General features: G+C 41.2%; 3 protein-coding genes and 1 pseudogene across 4 annotated transcripts in view; all 4 read left to right on the forward strand.

The window, feature by feature from the left end:
* Positions 1–9,950, forward strand: part of LOC145458300 (adenine phosphoribosyltransferase-like) — a 171,167-nt gene extending 161,217 nt beyond the window's left edge. Inside the window, exon 2 of the mRNA XM_080336637.1 lies at positions 8,096–9,950. Coding sequence (XP_080192763.1) covers positions 8,179–8,739 — 561 coding nt within the window. The 5' untranslated portion in view covers positions 8,096–8,178 and the 3' untranslated portion in view covers positions 8,740–9,950. The remainder of the gene's footprint in view (positions 1–8,095) is intronic.
* Positions 5,808–8,094, forward strand: LOC145458303 (adenine phosphoribosyltransferase pseudogene; annotated as a pseudogene).
* A 47-nt stretch (positions 9,951–9,997) lies between the features above and the next one.
* Positions 9,998–11,729, forward strand: LOC145458295 (protein-serine O-palmitoleoyltransferase porcupine-like). The gene has a single exon (XM_080336632.1). It carries the CDS (start codon positions 9,998–10,000, stop codon positions 11,555–11,557), a length of 1,560 nt encoding a protein of 519 aa, XP_080192758.1. The 3' UTR covers positions 11,558–11,729.
* Positions 11,580–20,129, forward strand: LOC145458293 (phosphoglucomutase-1-like). Of its 2 annotated transcripts, none has more exons than XM_080336629.1 (11): positions 11,580–11,858; positions 12,306–12,422; positions 13,540–13,702; positions 13,765–13,898; positions 14,019–14,154; positions 17,318–17,508; positions 17,567–17,765; positions 17,822–18,029; positions 18,742–18,925; positions 18,982–19,090; positions 19,754–20,129. In XM_080336629.1, exons 1-11 carry the CDS (start codon positions 11,769–11,771, stop codon positions 19,870–19,872), a joined length of 1,650 nt encoding a protein of 549 aa, XP_080192755.1. In that variant the 5' UTR covers positions 11,580–11,768; the 3' UTR covers positions 19,873–20,129. The 2 variants fall into 2 exon arrangements, with proteins under 2 accessions (XP_080192755.1, XP_080192754.1); XM_080336628.1 differs by having other exon boundaries at positions 11,582–11,858; positions 12,264–12,422.
* The last annotated feature ends 3,093 nt before the right edge of the window (positions 20,130–23,222 follow it).

Consider the following 23,222-nt stretch of genomic DNA (forward strand, 5'->3'; position numbering starts at 1 on the left):
AAGTCGTAGCCTAGTGTTTGCGATATTATTCTCTGTAAGCGAGGGGGTGCACAGTATATCGGTTTTTTGAATATCATTTCAAGCGGTTTGTGGTCAGTAATGACCTTGAAGTGGCGGCCAAACAGATAATGGTGAAATCTTTTTATGCCATACAGAATTGCTAGGCACTCTCGCTCAATGTTACTGTAATTTGACTCACTTGGCGTCAGAGCTTTGCTTGCGAAAGCGACTACTCGCTCACCTTGAACCAGCGAGCTTCCCAATCCTTTTAGCGATGCATCCACTTCCAGAGTGACCGGTGAAGTAGGATCGTAGTATTGTAGGATGTGGCTGTCAGTGATTGCTTTCTTGATCTGCTCAAAGGAGTGCTGGTGATCTTCATTCCAGAGAAATGTTATATCCTTTTTGCAGAGGTCTCTCAATGACGCACTTGTTTTCGAAAAGTTTGGAATGTGACAGGCTAGGAATTGTGCCATGCCTAAGAATGTTTGTAGATCCTGCTTGTTTCGTGGTGTCGGCATGCCGGTTATGTCACTGACTTTTGTCGGGTCAGGTTTTACACCGTGATCAGTCAGGAGTCTTCCGAAGAACGAGATGCAGTTGGTCTTGATGCAACATTTCTTGGAATTGAGCATGAGACCCTCTTTTTTCGCAGTGTACAAGAAGTGTCTCAGTCGCCTGTCATGTTCGTCATCGTCTTTCCCGTGTATCACAATATCATCAGATATGCCAACACAACCTTCGCATTGGGCAATGATAGCATCCATTTTGGCTTGGAATATATCCTGTGATACATTGAGCCCGAATGGTAGGCGCAAGAAACAGTATTTGTCGCCAAGGGGGCTTCGAAATGTCGTCAGTTCTTGTGAGGCTGGTGATAACTTCACACTCCAGTATCCAGATTTAGCATCAAGCTTAGAAAATACTTTTGACTTGCTGAATTCTGGCAGGAGTTCTTCGACTGTAGGGATCTTGTGTGGATTTCTCTTCAGCGCTTCGTTAAGGCGTCTTGGATCAAGGCAGACTCGCAGTGTTTTATCTGACTTCATCGCCACAGTAAGCGAAGAGCACCAGTCAGTATGTTTGGTGACTTTCCGTATAATCCCCATGGTCTCCATCTTATCGAGTTCTTCCTTGATTTGATCCTTAATATGGATTGGACATTTCCGCGGAGCATCTTGGAACGGTTCTGCGTTCTTGTGTATGTGCAGAGTTTCTTCACCCTTAAAGTTGCCAATGCCGTCAAAGCAGTCTGGAAAACATTTTTTCAGGTCCTCAATGGTATCCACTCTAGGCGGTGTCTGCTCTGTATGAGGAGCTTTGTCCATGACACTGCATGTGTCCAGATTTAGTGTTACAAGATTGAGTGCCTCGCAGGTGGGCAGGCCTAGGATGCCGGGACCGTCAGTGTCAACCACGTAGAATTTATCTTTACGATACTTCTTGCTATGTGGCCGTTTGATGCGGAGAGTTATCGATCCAAAGCACTCAATACGCGAACCAGAGTAGTTCTTTAACAAAACATTGGGTTCTGGTTTGAATTTCCCGAATATTTCCTTGAAAAGTCGTCTTGGAAGAGTGTTTGCTCCAGCTCCAGTGTCGACCTTAATCTTCCAGCTCCCAGTCAACTTTGGGTTTATATGCTTGAATTTAATCCTGGTGTATGCTTCCTTACCCTGTTTGTTCTTGCAGTCGTTTACAGCTCCAATGGTGATCGATGAAATTGTGTTTGTTTGGTCATCATCACTATCAGGGTTTTGACAGTCGGTACTGCTGCTGTCTTTGTCATACACTTTTACTTCTGATTGTCGAGTGTGTCGACTCTTTTGATGTTTCTTTGACTTTCTCGGAGCCTTACGTTGGTGGCTCTCTTGTTGCTTGCTTCTCGCGTTGCCGTCGCTATCACGTTTCTTCGTTGCGCAGAAATCTTCCCAGTGGCCATAGTTTTCGCAATAGTTACAGCGAGATCTAAATGCTGGGCATTTCCAACCGTGTGATAGTCCGCATTTGTTGCAGGTCTTGTCTCTATCGCCTTTGCGGATTACGTCAATACTTGAAGTTGCTCCTTCGGGAGCATCATGGCTACTGTTGTATGTGTGTAGCGCTTCCAGTTCCAAACCTAACTGTAGGGCTTCCTTAGTCGTGAAGCCTTTCTGTTTCTTCAAGATCTTTACTCTTAGTTTCTCGATTGGGGTGGATGCCACGATTCTTTCCACCAATCTCTCTTCTACATCATTGTCTTCAAAATCACATTTCTTAGCTTTTTTTCTGATTCTGTGGACGAAGTCGGTCAGTGACTCATCCTTTAACTGACATAGCTTCGCAAATTCTAATCTGTGAACTCTGTAGCTCACTCTGTCACTTGTATCGATCTCCAGTTTGAGTAGTTCCCATATTCGTTCGGGCACTTTCCTGTCATCGGCGGACAGTCCCGATTGTCGTACTCTTCTGGCGCCTTCATCGCCTAATCCCATCATTATGGTCGCGGCTTTCTTGGCGTTATTTGTAGTGGCATTCAGCTCGAAGTATACATTTATCATATCCTGGAACGTTTCCAGAGCCTCGGAGAGGGGGTCATATCCCCAGTCCATCTTCGGAATCGGATTCGCCATTGTCTCTTACCGGAACTCGCTTCTCTGTCTACCCGCAGGCACACTGGAGTCTCTCGGAATCAATCTTCACGCTGACTTGTCTTTACACGTTTACCGCTGCCACCATGTCAAGATATCTGCTTATTTACAGCGGCGTTTATTATCCAAAGCACAAGCTCAGCTTTATTCAACGAACCAACAATAATAATAATAAGCATCCGCCTCCAGCATGTGCCATCGCTGTGGGCTAGTGGGCTAGTTTATAGCGTAAGATCGCGCGAGGCGTGAAATATTCTATAATTCGAGATTGAATCCGTCAATAATATCAGAAATTGCATACATATTGTTATAAATTTTCTTATTCTCTCTCTCTGCCCAGGTAATCAGATTTACTTTAAGATTTACAATCAAAATGAAATGTTTTGGAAAATGTAGGGCCCGTAAATAAAATAATTCGGGCGGGCCCCTTGGTCCCCTCGGGGTTTTCAGTCAGCACAAGGGTGGTCTTTTTTGACCAATGTTTTCTCGCAGCCGATCATTCTGGCACACTTCTAGGATCGCATTTTGTTACTTGGCCTAAAACTTCATATGTATTGGAGCGTCGTGGCGCGGTAATGGCCGACACCGAAATGCCCATTGCTATTGATCTTGCATATTTTTTCTTGGGGAAGTCTACCCATGCAATAATCAAGAAATTTGACATTAAATCGAGCGTAGGGCGAAAAAATTGAATGACGTTGAAAATTTTTTAAAAATATACTCGATAATTTATGTTTATTCAAGAAATAATTTTGGGACCCCTTCGAGCTCCCCCCCCCAATCGACGGGTTTGGGGTGCGGCAGTTAGAGTCCTGATTATATGACGTCCAGATGGGCCATTACGACTCCACGCCGGAATGCGGTAGTAGCCTATGCTATGTAAGGAATCGAGGCACGGCCGTGAATAACAAGGAAGTTGAACACCCCTGGTCTAGGCTAGGGTTACCATATTTTTGTGAAGCAAATTCCGGACACTCTTTAGCGCCCACTAGCGGATTTTAAAATGATCTGTAACACATTGACCGTCAATATGACGTCACACTAGCAAAGCATTGCCCATCGACTGAATACACTGTACAGTAGGGCTCTTCAAAAATGACTTTTTTTCTCAAATCTTACTGGCTACTTGATAAAATTGTTAGGTTACCTAATTTAAGCCTACACACAAAATTTGGTTCAATTCCAGTCAGTAACCGCTTTGCTACAGGAGAAGAAAGTTTCTATTTATTATATATAAATATATATTGAAAACTTTGAAAATTTTCTGTTCACCCCATGAAAATGTTGGGCTGTCTATAGAAACGATGCTCACCAAATTTGGTTCAATTCCAACCCGTGGAAGCGGAGTTATTGCCGTCCAAAAATTTGGATTTGAATAAAATAGTATTTACGGTGACCGATTCTTTGTTTGTTTATTATGGTTGTGCTCACCGTAAATACTATTTTATTCAAATCCAAATTTTTCGACGGCAATAACTCCGCTTCCACTGGTTGGAATTGAACCAAATTTGGTGAGGATCCTTTCCATAGACAGCCTAACACTTTCATGGGGTGAACGCAAAATTATCATATTTTTTATTATATATTTCTATATAATAAATAGAAACTTTCTTTTCCTGTAGCAAAGCGGTTACTGGCTGGAATTGAACCAAATTTTGTGTGTAGGCTTAAATTAGGTAACCTAGCAATTTTATCAAGTAGCCAGTACGATTTGAGAAAAAAAGTCATTTTTGAAGAGCCCTACTGTACACTGTACAGGTATGAAGTGGAACATAGGTCATGAATTGGGCCATCTGTAATGTGAGCTCTGGTGGTTGCTACTTGCTAGGGTTTGCAATAGATTCCTCCACAGGCCGGATGAAATCATCTGACGGGCCGTGTCTGGCCTGTCAGGATTGTGTTTGACAGCCCTGCTATACAGTTAGGTCGGTGCGGCTATGTGTTTATGTGTTTTAATCAGGAAAGAAACAACATATTTTCTTCCCCTTCCGCCCAAAAAAGCACTGATCTTGGGCCCACAATAGGGTAGTCGATGTAACTTGTTGGGCACTTACTACCGGTATATGCATTTGGCTGTTAAATTTTATGTATGAATTCTGTCAATAATATTGATTCTTCGATATATTAGCAGAGGTGGTCAGTAACGAAGTACTTCTACTTTTTGAAGTACTTGAAGTAGATTTTGCCTACTCACACTACTTTTTAAGTAGTTATGATTTTAGACTACTTCTACTTCTACTTGACAGTTTTTAGTTTTTTAGGCAAAAATAAGCGTAGAATACCTACTTACTTACTTACTTGTGAACCCCCACTTCTACTTCTACTTGACTAGAAATTCCGGCGTTACTTCTACTTCTACTTGAGTAGCGACGGTGACTACTTTGACCACCTCTGTATATTAGGCTACTATAAAATGCACCAGCAGGTTGCACAATGCACATCCGGTGATTTCCAGCCTTTTATGGTCGCGACCTCATTTTCCACTTGAAAATGTTCCGTGGCAAAGCTCAAAACTTGATAAGCTGATTACTAACAAAATTCAGCTTGCCCACACTTACTCACAGCCTAGGAAGCTGATTACGTCCAACATCATCACGATCCCCAGATAAAGGCGGACAGCCCCAAGATTTGGAACCACTGCCTGTGATTGAAGCATCCAATCGGCCTTAACCAACTCTAGAAATATACCGTTAGCTTATAATTGCGATTACAATCGGACTTATTTCAGTAAATGATGGTTATATTTATAGTATTTTGATTGCATTTTTTGGAGAGGGTGATGCGTGGTGTCCAAACTAATATCATTATACATTGCATTAACTTAAATTTTGAATAGCATGAATCTGCTTGAAAATAATATTGTTTATGTTGATTTACGAAAAACGTTTTTGAGCCTGCTTCCAGCCTTCAAAATTCCGGACATTTAGGCATATTTCAGAAATTCCTCCCGGACGCAGATTTTTCAGTGAAATTCCGGACATGTCCGGGAAATTCCGGACGTATGGCAACCCATTCTAGGCTACTATACGGAATCAATGAGTTATCCGGTCAGGGGTGTACCAGTTCCAAGTAAACCTTAAAAGGGTGTACAAAGACGAAAAAGGTTGAAGAGCACTGCACTATTCAATTGTATATTGAAGTTCTGTACCGCCAAGAGGCTGTACAAAATAATTGTGAATTTTTTGCCCTGTGAATAATGACGTCATTGATGGGGCCAGAATCATAGCAGGTGATTGCAGACACTTCATCATTAACGCCGCGCAGAAACCCGCCTGCGGTGCAAAGTTCGCTTGCTCGTAGTCATAAGCCAGCCGCGGCGCATCGCATCAGGTTATGGAAGAAGGCCCATCCTTCTATTTTCTTAAGCAAGGTTGTTTAGATTGAGTGCACAGTACGGACAGCTGCGGGTGCAACAGAGTCTGTTAGAATCATCGGCTCTGAGTAAAATATAGAGCAGCTTACAGTACACCAATCGTTTCAAAGTGAAAATATTTTTGATCGGAATTGCAATAGTCGTATAGGATTTTATAGAGTTTGGGTGTATTTGAAGTTTTGAGAGTCGGATCCGGTTCGGGTCAGTAATGAATATAGAAAATTGACTCAACTCCTTAGCCCGAATAGCTAGGGCATGGAAAAAATTTTAAAATCTGCTACTGATCACCGGATTTGTGTTCATTGCGTATAGGAATTTAAGATTATGGACCCATCGCGCTTAGATTGTCATGCCACCCATTCTTGAGATACAATACTCGCACTGGAACCTAATCTCGTTTTTGAATTGCTGCGATGATGGTACAGACTTACAGTGATGCCAAACGATGACATTTATGACCCCAAAGAGAGCATGACGAACCAGCTGCTTCAACAATCGATAGGCCTTTTATATGCAGAGAAGTGAGCATTAATCATGAATCTGATGATGTCAGCTGGAACTGTTGTGTTATCATTTGTAGACCTATTTGTGGATAAAAACATATCTAATGAACACTTCTGTGTTTCGTGTTTCTGTCAGACTTGACTTTGAGCCGCCTGTAAGGGATCGGTGTCCTGCGCTCATACAATTCTTAATTTTTTGTTTTATTTTTTATTAAAGTACGACATCGCTGCTCACCTGTTATATTAGGCAAAACGTACCAAGAGACTCTCCTTTCAAGAGAACTAAATATTGCAACTTGACGCCAATAACTTTTAGATTGTGAATTTAGCATTGAATAAATATTGGCTTGACAATGGATGCATCTCACAATGAAAAATTAGCGACCATCAAAAACAGACTGAAAATTTATCCTAATTTTCCAAAAGATGGGGTTAGGTTCCAAGATGTGTTTCCACTCGGACATCATCCTTCCCTGTTGCCAATGATAGGGGAACTGTTACATTCAAGATTTGAAAAGGCACATCCCAACAAGAAAGTAGATATGGTAGTGGGAATGGATTCTCGTGGATTTCTGTTTGGACCTGACCTTGCCGCAAGGCTGCATGCAGACTTCATACCGGCTAGAAAAGCTGGTAAACTACCTGGAAAAACATTTAAAGAAGAATACACTTTGGAATACGGATCAGCTGCAGTTGAAATACAACAGGAGTATTTAGGTCCTGGTAAAACAGCGGTAATAGTTGATGATTTAGTAGCGACTGGGGGTACAGCGTCTGCTGTATATAAGCTGCTGCAACGTGGGGGTGTAGAGGTATTGTGCTGCTTATGTGTAGTGGGACCTGGGGATTTAGAGGCCCAAGATGCTATGCCCCCTGGCTGCCCACTCTATAGTTTATTACCAATGAGTGATTGAATACTTTTTTCATGACTTATCAATTATACCGTAATCTTCAACTCATTTAATATTTAATATTACGGTCTTTTTTATTACGATGCAATAATTTATAGGAATTTGTGAATTAATGAATGAATGAATTCTTGTAGGGGTACACTCAATAGTTTTATCCCTTATCGACCCATCATCAGGTTCAACCATATCTATCGTATATTCAAAATAACATGTTGTCCAAACTTAACTATGCACTCACCACCTAAGATTCGGTTCAAAAGCTAGTAGCATTTTTACCAAATCCAATGCAAATAATTTATAGGCTAATTTTTCTTTGTACAGCTTTCTAGGCTGAATCTTGCAGCTTCTGTAATCATCTATTGCTTTTGTTTGATGAATCATTTCAAGCTGAATCTGATACAGTAGCCTATAGCTACCAAGTGTATTAAATGTTGATCTTGAGCATATGGTTATAGTTTTCAGTAATATTTTATACACATTCCTATCAAACTCTCTCTAGATGTTGATCACTGATAGAATACTGGTACTGTTAGATTTAGGTTCTGGATTAGAATCATCTATGGTGGATAATAAAAGCAAGATTCTGTCTCAATTTTTATATCACTTTTTATTCTATTACATTAAAATGATTATTTGTAGATAGAATCATATCTAATGAACACTTCTGTCTGATTTCAGTTAGTGGTTACAAGATCACCGAATATTGAATCTAGACGGCAATAACTTTGTGATTCTAGCATTGAATAAATTCTGGCTTGACGATGGATGCATCTCACGATGAAAAATTGGCAACTATCAAAAACAGACTGAAAGTTTATCCCAATTTTCCTAAACCTGGGATTATGTTCCAAGATGTCTTCCCACTCGGACATCACCCATCGCTATTGCCACTGATAGGCGAACTGTTCCAATATAGAATTGAAAAAGCCCATCCCAACAAGAAAATAGATATGGTCGTGGGGATGGATTCTCGTGGATTTCTATTTGGACCTGACCTTGCCGCAAGGCTGCATGCAGACTTCATTCCTGCTAGAAAAGCCGGTAAACTACCCGGAATAACTTTTAAAGAAGAATACACCTTGGAATACGGCTCGGCTGCAGTTGAAATGCAACAGGAGTATTTACTTCCTGGTAAAACAGCGGTAATAGTTGATGATTTAGTAGCGACTGGTGGTACAATGTCTGCCGCGTACAAGCTGCTGAAACGTGGGGGGGTCGAGGTATTGGAATGTTTATGTGTTGTGGAACTTGTCGATTTGAATGGCAGGGCCGCTATGCCTTCTGGATGCCCACTCTATAGTTTGCTACCAATGACTGATTGAACAGTGCTTGTGCTTTCATGACTTATTAATTATACCTTAGTCTTCAAGCACACTGTACTTCTTTCATATAATGGTATTTTGTGACGGTACCCTGGTCCATGGGCTGAATAAATTTTTTAATCCACAATCTCTTATGCATCGTCCCTGTGTTGAATTTGGGTGATTCGTTGTTGATTGATGCACCATAATACAAAAATATTTTTCTGATAGTCTTGAGTTAGACTATGTCAAAGTTCAGTCAGATTAGGAAAAGTGCTTTGAAGCATTAACAAATAATAGTGCAATATTTTATAGGAATTTGTAAACGAATGAATAAATAAACGCTTGTAGGAATGTTATAAAACTGCCTAATTTGAATTAGATCATATCATATCGCTCTCATATCACGCCAGTCTTCCCCATGACCGCCAATCGGCGTCGTTATCCATGAAATACCTGAAGTCCTTTCCGACCTTTCCCATGATGCGTTCATTGTCTTAGTGAACGTGCGAAACACTATTGAATTGAACGTTTCATTTGTATGTATTCGTATCGACGCATAAGTTGTCTACGTCTGAAATAGGCCTATGCAATAACACGACATGTGCTTTTCGTACATATAACAAACGACGTTATTTTAGAATCTGTAGATGTATCCCCAAGTTTTGTTGGGAACACAGTTAATTATCATAGAAAACGCGTGAAATTTGATGTGTTAGTTAAGAACACTGCTGGTTTGTGGTAATGGAGGGAGAACACTGGTTTGCCATTGGTGTTATGTCAAAGAAGTTTTACCGCGTAGGCCTACCGAGTCCCGATCAAGTTCAACCATGTCCAATGTCTATTGTCCATCATATTCCAAACTTAACTATGCACCAAAGGTTTGGTTCATTTTTACCAATTCAAATAGAAATAATGTAGGCCTATTGTCTTTCCCTACACACCTTTGTACGCTGAATCTTGCAGCTTCTGTAAATATCTATTGGTTTTCTTTGATCAGTCCATGCTGAATCTGATAGCTTGTCGTATGTACCAAGTGTATTTAATGTCGAACTTGAGTGTATGTGAGGCTTGATGAATATAGTCTTAAGTAATATTTTATAAACATTATTCATATCCAGGTCTCTCATGGTGTTGATGCTGATAGAATACTGGTAATCTTAGCTCTGGGTTCTGGTTTAAGATCGTCTATTGTGGATAATTAAAAACAAGATTCCGTCTCAATTTTTAGATCACTATATATTCTTCTCAATCTAAATACCACACTACACACGTGGCGATGTCGCGTGATCAAGATTATAATGTGGATGAATATATGTCGAATATAGAAGATGGATTACTGCCTGATCACATGTTTGATGAGGATTTTGACCTGGCTGAAATTGTGCAGGAAAGAGTGGAGTATTACGATTTTCGTAGCGAATGCAGTAACTTAGTTCGGAACTGCATGACCACCGTGCTCCTTCAATCCTTGGAGAGCATTCGAACTTTGTTCATTTGTTGTCTCCTGTTTCGGCTTGCCATCAGTGTGATGCATGCTGTGTTTCCACGCGTATCACCACGGATATGTGGCATATTACATTTGTTTGGGATATTTCTTGGGTTTGTATCTCTTATCAGCATTGAATCCAGTAATATTGTGACTACCGTTTTAATCATGCTTTCTTATATTTTTGCCAGCTACACCTTGACACTCGTACTGTCGACTTCGTCCTATAGTTGCTCTAAATTAATTTCCATTTTCACCGCCGTATTTTTGATTTCTGGAGAGTATCTCGTGCACGACTCCGAACTCTGGCATCAGATCCGGGGAATTTTACTTTTGTTGGCAATGAAAGTAATTTCTGTGGCATTCGACATCGACTCCAAGTCGATCACCACTTTTCCGTCTATTTTATCTTACGTTTCGTTCTGCATGCATTGTGGTACTCTGTTGTTCGGTCCGTGGGTGGCTTATCATGATTTTTCAGATTCCATTCTGTACCCGAAAGGGTTTTCAAAGAGTTGGTTTGGTAATATTTTGAAAAGCTTGGTATGTTCCTTTGTATGCTTGTTACTGTCGACGTGTGTATTGTCATATTTGTTTATTGATGGCGCGCAGCCCGACTTGCCTTCTCTAACGCCCTTTGTTGCTAATCATTGGATGTCATCGTATCAGAGCGCGATTTCGTTTCATTTTAGTCACTTTTATATTTGCTTCCTCTCTCAAACGACATGCATGATTTCAGGGATTGGCCGAGCGGGCCGTGGTAATTCCACATGGTCTAGCTTTGTGGTTGTCAGGCCTTTTTCTGTGCTGTTACCATTTTCGATGCTAAACTTAGTTGTGGATTGGAATATTCCGATGAGCAAATGGTTGAAAAAATACGTCTTCAATGCCTATAAACATCTTGGAAGAACAACGGCTATTCTATTAACTTACACAGCTAGTGCTATTTTGCATGGTCTTAGTTTTCATTTGGCCAGCGTCTTGATGTCGTTATCGTTAATTACTTATGTTGAATACGTCCTTCGGAAAAAAATCTCACACCTTACGAAATGTCCGCACATACAATCACGATTGCCGGTTGATGCCGTTAATCATTCCCGCCCATGGTGGGCTGTGCCGTTCAATATGTGCTGGGTTGCAATAAATATCGCGCATTTAGCGTATTTAGGATCAATGTTTCAGTCAGAGGATCCTGAAATAGCTAAGCAGGGATATCATATGCAACATACTGTCGCAAAATGGCGGAATTTAGGATTTTTCAGTCCTATATTCGCGTTTATATGCTTAATTTTGTCGCTAATCCTTCCCAGCCCATATAAAAATGTAAGAACTAGTGATAAAATGAAATAATAATCAACACGTCATTGTTATTTTGTTAACCTGTTGTAGTTTCTTACAAGTGAACTTGCATGCCCTTCAAATACTGCCTTAATTTCATATGTCCATGCTAATTTTTTAGATTTTGATTCCTTTAATTCCTTACAAGTGACTCAATCATATGGACTTGATCATGTATTTCAGATCTCGTACTGTTGAATTTGGTGTTGATTTGTAACTGATCATGTGTGAAAGTTATACAGTCACATCTGTATCGACAACACCGTATGATGACCAAAAACCTGGTACCAGCGGATTGAGGAAGCCTACTCAGGTAGCCTCATGGTTCTATTATTGTAATTTTCCTTCTGAGTCCTGATAACATTCAATGAAGTGAATATATATTGCGCGTATGTACTTTCTTATAGTGATTAGGCTAATCTGTGCTTTGGTTATACACAAGTTTGTGTTGCCCCTCTTTGCTCCCAGTCAGGTTCTCGTATATTGTATTCCACAGGCATCATCTCTCACACTTATGCTCTCCTCTTGGTAAAGATTAGTGACTATAGTTGATGAAATGTGAATCGAAAACTGAATTTTGCCTTTTTAACCACCTATATATAGTATGAACTGGAGAGCACTGTAACATAGTTTTTTAGCAATTCTAGAGCAAACTGATAGCTAGTTTAAATGCCTGCTCTAGACTTTTTTGTGCAGCTTGCGTGTTCGTATGTCCTAGGTTTTCCTCACGAAGACCAATTACACGGAAAATTTCATTCAGTCTATAATGACTGTAATAAAGCCAAGCGAAGACTGCGTGTTGGTTGTTGGTGGGGATGGGAGATACTTCATGAAAGAGGCAGTTCGAGTAATAGTGAAAGTCGCGGCAGCTAACGGAGTAAGTGGTAGCCTATGGGCCGAATGTTTTGGTACATTGTATTGTTGTAAAGAGTTCATGTTTTGTTTTATTCAGTGGCCTAAACATTCATTGATATTTGTGACAGCAACTGATTTTTTTGGTATTTATCAGCAGTTACCGTATATGAACAATGAACATACGTTGCATGCAGGAGATAACGTACTGACGTAGACTTATTTGTGATCTGGAATTTATAGAAATAGAATTCTTCACTTGTTCAAAATCTCACTGACATATTTGCAGTTGGCATTGAGGCTGTGTGGAAAATTATTGCCTTTGATTCAACTAGATACCACGGGCCAGGGACGGTCAATATACCGCCCGCGGGTCTGACCCGGCCCAGAAGGGATTTTGAGCTGCCCGCAGACTGTTTCCGGTCTTACATGATAGTCTGACCAGCGGCTACTGTCCACTACTTACTACGTCAAATTATAGTGACTGAGAAATATGGCCATGGAACTACCTGTTATGTTTGGGTGTCGGAGTCGGGTCTACATAGGCCTACTTTTGCGAGCAAACATTTTCAACCATGAACATCAACAGGACAAGGCTGCGTTTTAATCTAACTGGTGTTCACTTGCAGTCGTTACTAAGTGTTTCTATGTCAGACACACAGCCAAAGGACTTGTGGATAACTTTGATCGACCACAGATGACTCGTTGATTTAAACAGCTATTCAAGTACATTACATTCATATATTGATTAAATACTGTTTTGGTCTCTCTGCTTCAAATTTGAAGTTTTCATTAAATACAATTTATTCTGTGAATAGGTGGATAAATACGTGATTAATGTATCGATTCAGGAATCAGAAGTTGCCCGCCCCTGTCATAGGCCTATATATGGGATTAAAATGACACTATGCTGCCCTAATATAGGCTACTATAGTAATTTGAGCAATAGTTTTGTTGATTTGTATTGATGTCGTATTGTCGTAAATCATACTTTGGCATGTCACTACTTGTTATTTTCTACCGCTTAGGGAGGCAGAATTCTATCTTCGGGTTTCTAGTCGGCGCATGAATTGTATAATCAATATGCTGCTTAATTTTCCTGGTGCGATTGAACAAGTCTTTGATTTGTTGGATTTGAACAGGTTAGAAGACTTATCATTGGCCAAAATGGACTGCTGTCAACTCCGGCGGTCTCGTGCATTATTCGCAAATACTCGGCCACTGGCGGGATCATTCTTACCGCAAGCCACAATCCTGGCGGTCCTAACGCTGATTTTGGGATCAAATATAATATTTCAAATGGAGGTTTGCTGTCCTTATCAAGAGAAAGACATATTATTCCGCATAATTCGTTGATGTGATTTCAGGCCCTGCTCCATCGAAAGTCACAGATGCAATTTATGAGGTTTCTAAACAGTTGAACACTTACGATATCTGTAAAGACTTGGAAATTGATATTTCAACGATCGGACATCAATCATTTTGTATCGGAGAGAATAAGGTGAATGCCTGAATGCTGAATTGATTGTTCAAAAATTTACATATCAAGGCATGTGTGATTGTTCATGCATAGGTGACAGACGTTGACTGTGACACTCCATAAATTATGTTTTCTTTATAGCGAAAAGTTGACATTGATGTAATCAGTTCGGTCGCCGACTATCTGACTTTGATGAAAGATATATTTGATTTTCCTGCCCTAAAGAACTATATCCATGACAAAAAGTTGAAACTGAGATTTGATGCTCTTCACGGCGGTGAGTGCAGTTGGGGTAATGATGCTTGCTATAAACTGCGCATTTTTCATTCAAATTCCGACGGCTCATTCACCAAATTTCGGAATATATTTTGGCCAATAAAAATTTGTAACACCTTAGTTTATCTCTTTACACGGTTGAAGCATGGTCAATGGACACAAACAAGTAAACTATGAAGTTTAGGCAGGCATTTCATCCTGCTCAGCTGTGACTATGGTACTGATGATGAGTGCCCGAACGATATAAATATTTTAATTCAAAATTACCAATGCCAATAAAATATATTTTTGCCAATAAAGAGTATATTTTCTGACTACCGTAATTTTCCAAGTATAGTACGCCCCCATTTATAATACGCACCCTTAAAATAGCATGTAATTTCTGTGAAAAAGCCTGTACCCGTGTATAGTACGCACTCTGCATTCGCAGTACACGAATAGCTGTGTTTTAATATATGATGTTGTCTGTTTCGCGATGTCACTGTTCAACAATCATGACATAACCATCGCTAATCATAATACAATAAGTGCATTGTCTCTAAACGAGAGTAGATAGTAGCCAAAGCCTGCGAGGCTGGCGACGCGATAGTTCAGGCTGCGACACACGACATCTTGCGCACGAGGCCTATTAAAAATACAGATGTGATTGCTCAAGCCAACGGTTATATCGGACGTACCAGTCCTGTTGGAGATGCGACTGATTACGCAAGCGATTATATCTTGTGCACATGGCCTCTTGCGTATGCGATTGTCGACCTGTCGTAGACGCGATGAATTAGCAAGGATTGCCGCGCATGCTTGTAGCAATCAGCGACCTAATTTCGCTCGCATACAAACGGCGAACTAACTCAGCAAGAGATCGCGTGCTTTGCAGATGATTCTAGTTAATTGGCAACACGCTTTCCGTTAATTGGCAACAGGCGCTTTCCGTTAATTGGCAACACGCGTCTCTATTTGGCAGCGCGTTACACTCTAGACCAGTGGTTCCCAACCTTTTTCGATTCATCGCCCCCTTTTCAAACTCCGCACCGATCATCGCCCCCCCAAATATTGAGAACCGAAAAATGGGCATACAGACTGAAATCACCGGCGAGTTTACTAAGAAAAATGGTCAACTTTTCGGCTCGACCTCAAAATCACACTCTCCCAGCTAAATTTTGGTGAGTTAAATAACAAAAAAGGTGATTTCTCCGACTTGATTTCCAAAGTAACAGCACTTCGTCAGCCCCACCCAGTAGGTTGGTCTTGACCCCCTCAATGGGGCGATAAAGCAAACTTCTGCACCCCTGAGACCCAACTCTCCCGATACCTCTTTACCGCTACTTCTCAGCACAAATTGTTGGACTATGTAGTTAGTTGGCTGAATTCGCGCGAAGGGCGAAAAATTTCTGTCATTCATGATTGAGTCCGGTCAATATGATCGGGAATTGCATATATATTGCTGTCAATATTTTATCCTCTCCCTCCGCATGTATACAGATTTACCGGTAAAGCTGAGTGAGGTGTCTTGGAAAATGTAGGGCCCGTAAATAATAATTGAACATATTCGGGCGGACCCGTGTGTATAATGACTTCGTTGCGTAATAACATTTCGTGGCCTGTCTGTTATGTCAAAGGATATTCAAATTGCCCATACGTACTAAACTAAAAGACGAACAAGATTTCAAATTGGCATTTCTGCACTGACAATTAATTTTTCTCTGCGACATGGCATTTTCTTGTGGGGTTCTGATTGCCAGGACAGGAACATTTGGCGCCAGCCATTTTGGCGCCTATGGACAATTAAATGCATATTCATATCGAATATATATCGAAGTCGGTCAGCAGAAAGGCAGTCCTTTTCCGCCATGGTTTTCTCGTTCTGGCGCACTTCTCGGGGTCGCATGTTACATGGCCTGAAACTTCATATGTATGCCCATTTCTATAACTCATGCGTATTATTTCTTGGAGGAAGGGTATCCAATAAGCAAGAAATATGTGACCACGAAATGGCGCGCAGCGCGAAAAGTTTTTGAAAAAGTGGCCTAAATTTCCAAACTATATAATTAATGTAAGTTATTGAAAAAATTGTGGGCCCCCTTCGAGCTTTGGGTGTGGCAGTTACGGTCATGGACGCCAATATGGCCATTTCAACGCGTCATCGCCCCCCTACCGCCCCCTTCGTCTGTTTTCGCCCCCCTGTCGCCCCCTTGGCTATTTTCGCCCCCCTGGACCGACAAATCGCCCCGTGGGGGGCGATATCGCCCACGTTGGGAACCACTGCTCTAGACTCTATAATACGAATTACGGGCACGATGGCTAGAGGTGATGCGCGATTGGAAACAAACATGAAGAAAGGTGTGATTTCAAGTTTTTTATCGAGGGAGATTTTTTCAATCGCGTTGTTCCCATGTATAATACGCACCCCCCGATTTTAGGGCAAAAAATCGTGAAAATTTTGCGCATTATACATGGAAAATTACGGTATATGAAAATGTGATATATTTTACCTAGAACCTCTGAAAAGTGGCAGTAATTCGAAAAAAAGCATCTCATAAACTTGAATAATTTGCAACCAAACTCCAGCCAAGTAAGAAACCAGTACTTCCAGTCCAGGCCATATTTGTAGTCTAGGAAATTCAACTTTTCGCCATTTTAACCAAGAAGTGATCTCCAATTGCTGTCATAAATCAACCCAACTGTGCGGAAGACCCTCTCGCGTCGAACAGTTGTAGTGATGATTTCTATGGACAGCGCAATAAGCATTTACCAGAATTCAACCGACGCCAATATTTCTACAAAGACAGATGAGACTGTATTCGCAATCCGATTTTAAAACATGGCGAAACTTCGAATAAGGATATATAAATTCAGAACTATACATTTGAATAATATAACCTTGAACCCGAATTTTCGGCTGACACTCCTGAGGGGTAGTCGTCAATTAGTAGAGATTACAAAACTTTACATATGAACAGTCCACAGCCGTATCATGTAATACTTGCTGACGATTACCCATGAAAATAAACGGGTCGTCAGATCTAGTTCAACATATTGTTCAATTGTATATTGAAGTTCTGCACCTCCAAGAGTCTCTTTCAGAACTGACTTTGTAGTACGACCCCCTCGAACACACGCAACTAACTGACAATTGCTGCCAACCTGTTTCAATATTTCTTCCGCAGTAATCGGGCCGTACGCCAAGAGCGTTTTGTGCGACGAATTAGGCTGCTCCCAGGACTCGCTGGCTCATTGCGTGCCAAAGGAAGATTTTGGTGGCTCCCATCCCGATCCGAATCTGACGTACGCCCGAGATTTAGTGCAGGAAATGGAAAAAGGCGTGCATGATTTTGGTGCTGCTTTTGACGGAGACGGGGTAGCTATTCGTTACTTACTTTGCATACTTTGTTGCTTCATTGCGTTTCTAATTCCAGGATCGAAACATGCTCATTGGCAAAAATGGATTTTACGTGTCTCCTTGTGATTCCCTGGCTATTATCGCCAACAATTACGAAGCCATACCGTATTTTCGTAAGAATGGATTGAAAGGTGTAGCTCGCAGTATGCCTACCAGCGGCGCGTTAGACAGGGTCGCGGCGAAATTGCAGAAATCCATGTACGAGACGCCCACAGGTACGGCAACATCTTTTCAAATTCAATTCCTTTTAAAAATTTGTAGCCTTCTGAAGGTTGGAAGTTCTTCGGTAATCTGATGGACGCGGGGCAGTTGTCCCTCTGTGGCGAGGAAAGCTTCGGTACCGGGTCCGACCATATACGAGAGAAGGACGGCTTGTGGGCGGCTTTGGCTTGGCTTTCGATATTGATGCACGCTAACGCGGACGTCGAACAAGTCGTGAAACAACATTGGAGAGAGTTTGGAAGGAATTGCTTTACGAGGTTTGCCTTGAATGTTTCTTGAGTGGGTGCTTTGAAATCCTGAACTGTAACCAATATTATACCTGGTTTGACGTAATGCTTTACAAACGAGAAATTCGTGCTTTGCTTTAAATTCGTTCTGATGTTTCGTATGTTAACATTGACGTAAGTTTTGTTTTGTTTTGTGAGATTACATACCCAGCGTTATAGCTAAAAATACAAGTAGCCGCCTGCAACCTCATTTTATCGCACGCCCATTTTACGTTGAGCTTTAATCACTGATCTATGATCATACAGTGTGCACTGTGCATGCCTCTGCTTTACATCGTCTAGGCCCAGGTGGGTGTCTGGTGTATGATTTCAAAGACTACTCCAAGTCGGTTCGACACCTTTCAATATTTTCATTGTATCACATTCTCGTGATGTTTTTGAAATGATAAAATTATAAACAAAAACCCAACTCATGTATGTTCTGCAGTAGTCTCCATTGTATTGCGGTATAATTCCTCAACTTTCTAGCAGAGTAACTTGTGAAACACCAACGTCAAGTCCCATATGTTTACATGCCTTGATTATTTCTGTTTCTTTACGGGCCGTTCGAGTTATAATCAGAACCCTTCATTGTTTTCCATGTGTATAGTTTGGAAGCAAGTCGCGTCCTGTTGAACGTCTGGAATGTTGCGTAGCTTGCCGTGTCAAGTTTAACGTTTACACGTTTCAATGTTTGTTTTAGATATGATTACGAGCAAGTCGACGTGGTAGCCGCAAACAATGTTATGAGTGGCCTCAAGGCATATGTTGAAAACCAGTCTTTGCTCAACACGGAACACACAAGCCAGTCGCACACTTTCGTTATTAAGACGTTTGACGACTTTGAATATACAGATCCGATCGATCAAAGTGTCGCAAAAAATCAGGTGCACATTGGAAATTAGCAGAGGTTGATTTTTTTATTCACTGGCCTATTTTTTAGGGTGTTCGAATCATATTCGGAGATGGATCACGGGTTATTTTTCGACTCAGTGGAACTGGTAGTAGCGGCGCTACTATCAGAATGTATATCGACAGCTACATATCTTCTGGTGAGGGTCAAATCATAGTGTCCTATGCGGTGTGGACACAAGCAAATCTCATGGCTCAGTCAGATAGGTCTACGTCACACTTTCCACTTGGTCCAAAAGCATATTTATGGTAATTTTTGACAGGCTTGCCGAGCATTAAATTTAATAAAATGGGTATTAATCGAAAGCTACCGTCGCACTGATTGCAAACATATCAATTTTATTCTGCCCTTGGTCCTATAACCCCCCAAAATCAGCCTCGAATGTTCCATGTCGTCTTGAGCAGCTCGGGAGCAAGTGTACACGAAAGTGAGAGAGTGAATGCTGAGTTGGCTGCGCAACAATGGCCAATACGCTTGCGGACGGCATGGTTGCATCACAATACCGTACTCAATCAATTTTGGGGGGTTACAGGCCCACGAGCAGAATAAATTTATAATTTCACAATCAGTACCACGGTAGCTTTCGATTGATACCCATTTTATCAAATTTAATGCTCCGCAAGCTGTTCAAAAATTTCCGTCAATATGCCTTTGACCAAATGGAAAGTGTGACGTAGACCAATTTCACTAAGCCGTGAGATTTGCTTGTGTTAGCAGTACCGCGGCGATGGCTAGGCTATTACTCAGAACAGTCGAATGGGTTTCAAGATGATTTGAGCACATCATTATCTCCATTATTCAGATGCGGAAAACTTGGAAGCGTCTGCTGAAGAAGCCTTGAAACCACTCGTCGAGGTAGCCTTGCGTTTGTCGAAAATCCCACAATTTACAGGAAGAGAGGCACCCACAGTGATTACCTAGTTCTGGCTGTTACGCGCCGATTATGATAGTTATTGCAATCCGTTTATGTGCACGGTGTTCCGTATGCTAACCACTTACTATTTTGCACTGAGTTATGCTACATTTATATCCGCCGATAGTGTTAATTCTAGTCAAATTGCGTACTTATGACAATGAAGCAATCAATTATTATGTGCCATGTGTGGATTATTGTGCTATTAAAATGTCTTGAGGGTGTCAACCTTTTTGCAGTTGTAATATCATTGTTGCGAAATCAATTCTAGTTCGGTTTGAGTGGATGATGTATTTATGGTTGCTGCTAGTCCTAATTAGACAGGTATTTTTAGACGAATCAGTGCGACAGTAGCTTACGATCAAGACCTGATTCATTAAATTCTGTGCTCTGGAAGAGAATTTATGGATTGCCAGAAATACTACGGTCGCTGCTGCAAAACAAGTCTGAATAAATCCTCGGCGAAGCTGCAAATTCGGTCATTCCACGCTTACATTCGATATTGTGATTATAACATGGCCTACATAAATGATTTTTGGACATGTCATAATTTTGTCAAAATTGTAGCGTTAGATCAAAAACTATCGAAATTGTCAATTTTTTTTTTGCAACCTGCATTTCGTTTGTATCGTAGATTTTGCACTGTTGGTGTACTTGTCCTTCGACATTTTACAGCTTGTAGCCTACTTTATAGGCCTACCGTTGTAGATGGCCCATTGTCTGCTGATTGTGAATGATAAACATTCAAATGAAACAAATAGGTTGTTAATATAGCTCAGTGGGTGTTATGGTCAATGTACAGCAATATCCTAACTGAAGCAAGACTGCGTGGACATTTCATGGTTCTTACATCACGAAGCGCATGATGAAAAATTGGGATGCAGACGCCATTGTAGCAGGGCTTTGGAGCCGGAGCCGTGCATTTTTACCGGAGCTGGAGCCAGTTATTTGAGGGGTAGCTCCGGCTCCGACGTATTTCATAAGATGCTATTATATATGCAACAACCATATCTGCTAAGTTCACCGAATTCAACAGCAGGCCTTCGCGATATTTAGAATCTTTTCCTCTTTGGCACTACATTTTCCGACTAACCATGTTCCTGGGGGTTTAAAAGCAGAGCAGTCGTATGTTCAATGTTCAATTTTTATACATGAGTGCCGAACCTCGGTATGCGACATATGCCTGTGAATATTGTGGGTATTCGGCATACCCGCAATTTCATCATCAGCACAACCTTGTTGGCCAATTGTATACGGTTCGAAAATAATGATCACTATGTATTACGCGAAATGTGAGAGATGTTAAAAATGTGATTTCGTTGCACATGACGAGCACGAGCCGAGAAATTCCGATTCATCATTGCTATGAATCGGATAAGCAAATACTCGTTTTTTCGTGATAGTTCTTTAGTCGGGCTGCGAAAGTGGACAGTGTTATTGCGAGTATGCAATTATGCATGCTAATTGCAATTCATTACTGCGCATCATTGTCATCTCCAGTAAGGATTTTCGAGCTTAATAGGGGATGGCAAAAGAGTAGGCCAAAACCCCATAGTATTCTATGTTGGAGACAAACTACTGATTTGATACGCGATTTCCAATTTGTAATCATCTGTTTCGTAAACTTGTAAATGTGCAATGTGCTTACTGCATAGTTTAATTCGTTATGGGCATGGCGCAATGTGCACGGCACAGTGTTTATTTCGATTATTCGATTCGTTTCAACGGGAAAATATTATTCCGATAAACTTGATCGACACCGGATGGACTGGTAACGAGTGCACCAATATCGAACGTCAAACCATTGGCCATTTGGTACAAATCGAATTTCTATTGATCACGTCGTTATATCCGCCCATTTTGCCCTTACTACAGTTAAAGTTGAATAATAATCGCACACTTAAAGATTGAATTAAGCTGTATGGTAATGGTAATGGCCTAATGGTAATGAGTACAGTGCCAGTGTTAAAACACCGCATCAGAATTTTAATGCTGTGGGACGGAGTAAAGTGCTTTTTTAGTTTATTGTAATATACGACGATTTACTAAGATGTGACTGGACCCTGGATCTGCCAATGCGACGAAACTGATATTTTAGTCCAGTCATCAATAACATCCCAAGTGCCGCGGCTAGACTAATCATATTTTTGGTTGGCCTAGCGAGTTCACAATCTGAGCAATTCAATTTCGATAATATAACAGAATTTCGATAATATAATGTGAAATTAGCTCGCGGGCTACTCAAAGCCTTCTCGCGGGCCACACATATGGCCCGCAAGCCGCGGGTCGCTCACCCCTGATACAGACAGACACATTCGATGGTTTTCAGAGCCGGAGCCGGAGCAGTGGTAATAATACTGCTCCGGAGCTGGAGCCGGAGCTGATGTATGATAGAAGAAAGCGCCGGAGCTGGAGCAATGCAAATTTACGGCTGCTCCGAAGCCCTGCATTGTAGACACCTAATTTGCATACGTTAGGTCAAAATGAAGTTTTCGAGGTCGAAATGTGTTCAAATTTTTGATTTTTTTTTCTGCACCTTCATTGTCCAGCGGCATCGTATCATGCACTCATGATAAGCATATGCACATTGCCAGGACCGTAACTGCCGCACCCCAAACACCCCAATTAAGGAGGGGGTGACCTCGAAGGGGGCCTAAAATTATTTCGTGAATTGACATAAATCAGATTATTTTTTTAGAAATTTATGCAACTTTTTCAAAAAAAAAAAAATTCGCGCTAGGAGCGATTTAATGTTGTCAGGTAGGCTATGTTGATTAATGGGTACCCTTCCCACTTCGGACACTTCGGCGTCGGCCATTACCGCGCCACGACGCACCAAGACATTTAAAGTTATAGGCTATGTAACATGCGACTCGGAGAAGTGTGCCAGAACGATCAGCAGCGAGAAGACCTTGGCCGAAAAGAACTGCCCTTCTGCTGACCGAAAACTTCGATATATGTATTATACATGTATGTTTAATTGTCCATATAGGCGCCGCAAATAGCTGGTGCCGAATGTCCCTGTCCTGGTGATCTGAGCCCCGCAAGACAAATGTTATCTCGAGGGAACATTATTTACGAGCAAGGAAATACCAATTTGAAATCGTGTACGTCTTTTAGTCTAGTACGTTTGGACGATTTCAATATCTTTTGACATAGGTCACGAAATAGCACCGTGCAACGAAGTCGTTATACCAACGGGTACGAAGATGTTTAACTATTATTTAGGGTCCTACCTTTACCAACACACCTCACTCAGCCCTACCTGTAGAAATCTGATTACGTGAGCAGAGATAGGATAAAAATTGATAGCAATATATACGCAAATCTCGATCATATTGACCGATTCAATAATTAA

Source organism: Botryllus schlosseri, chromosome 16 (genome assembly GCF_051294905.1).
Source record: "Botryllus schlosseri isolate E-star chromosome 16, Bs_hap1, whole genome shotgun sequence".
NCBI classification, from domain to species: domain Eukaryota; kingdom Metazoa; phylum Chordata; class Ascidiacea; order Stolidobranchia; family Styelidae; genus Botryllus; species Botryllus schlosseri.

Excerpts from the sequence above, each read along its gene's own strand:
- LOC145458293 (XM_080336628.1), top strand. The coding sequence starts at position 11,769 with ATGTGTGAAAGTTATACAGTCACATCTGTATCGACAACACCGTATGAT. Across the intron at positions 14,155-17,317 it reads ATTTGATGCTCTTCACGGCG|TAATCGGGCCGTACGCCAAG; the intron begins GTGAGTGCAGTT and ends TTTCTTCCGCAG. Across the intron at positions 18,030-18,741 it reads GGAAGGAATTGCTTTACGAG|ATATGATTACGAGCAAGTCG; the intron begins GTTTGCCTTGAA and ends TGTTTGTTTTAG.
- LOC145458295 (XM_080336632.1), top strand. The coding sequence starts at position 9,998 with ATGTCGCGTGATCAAGATTATAATGTGGATGAATATATGTCGAATATA.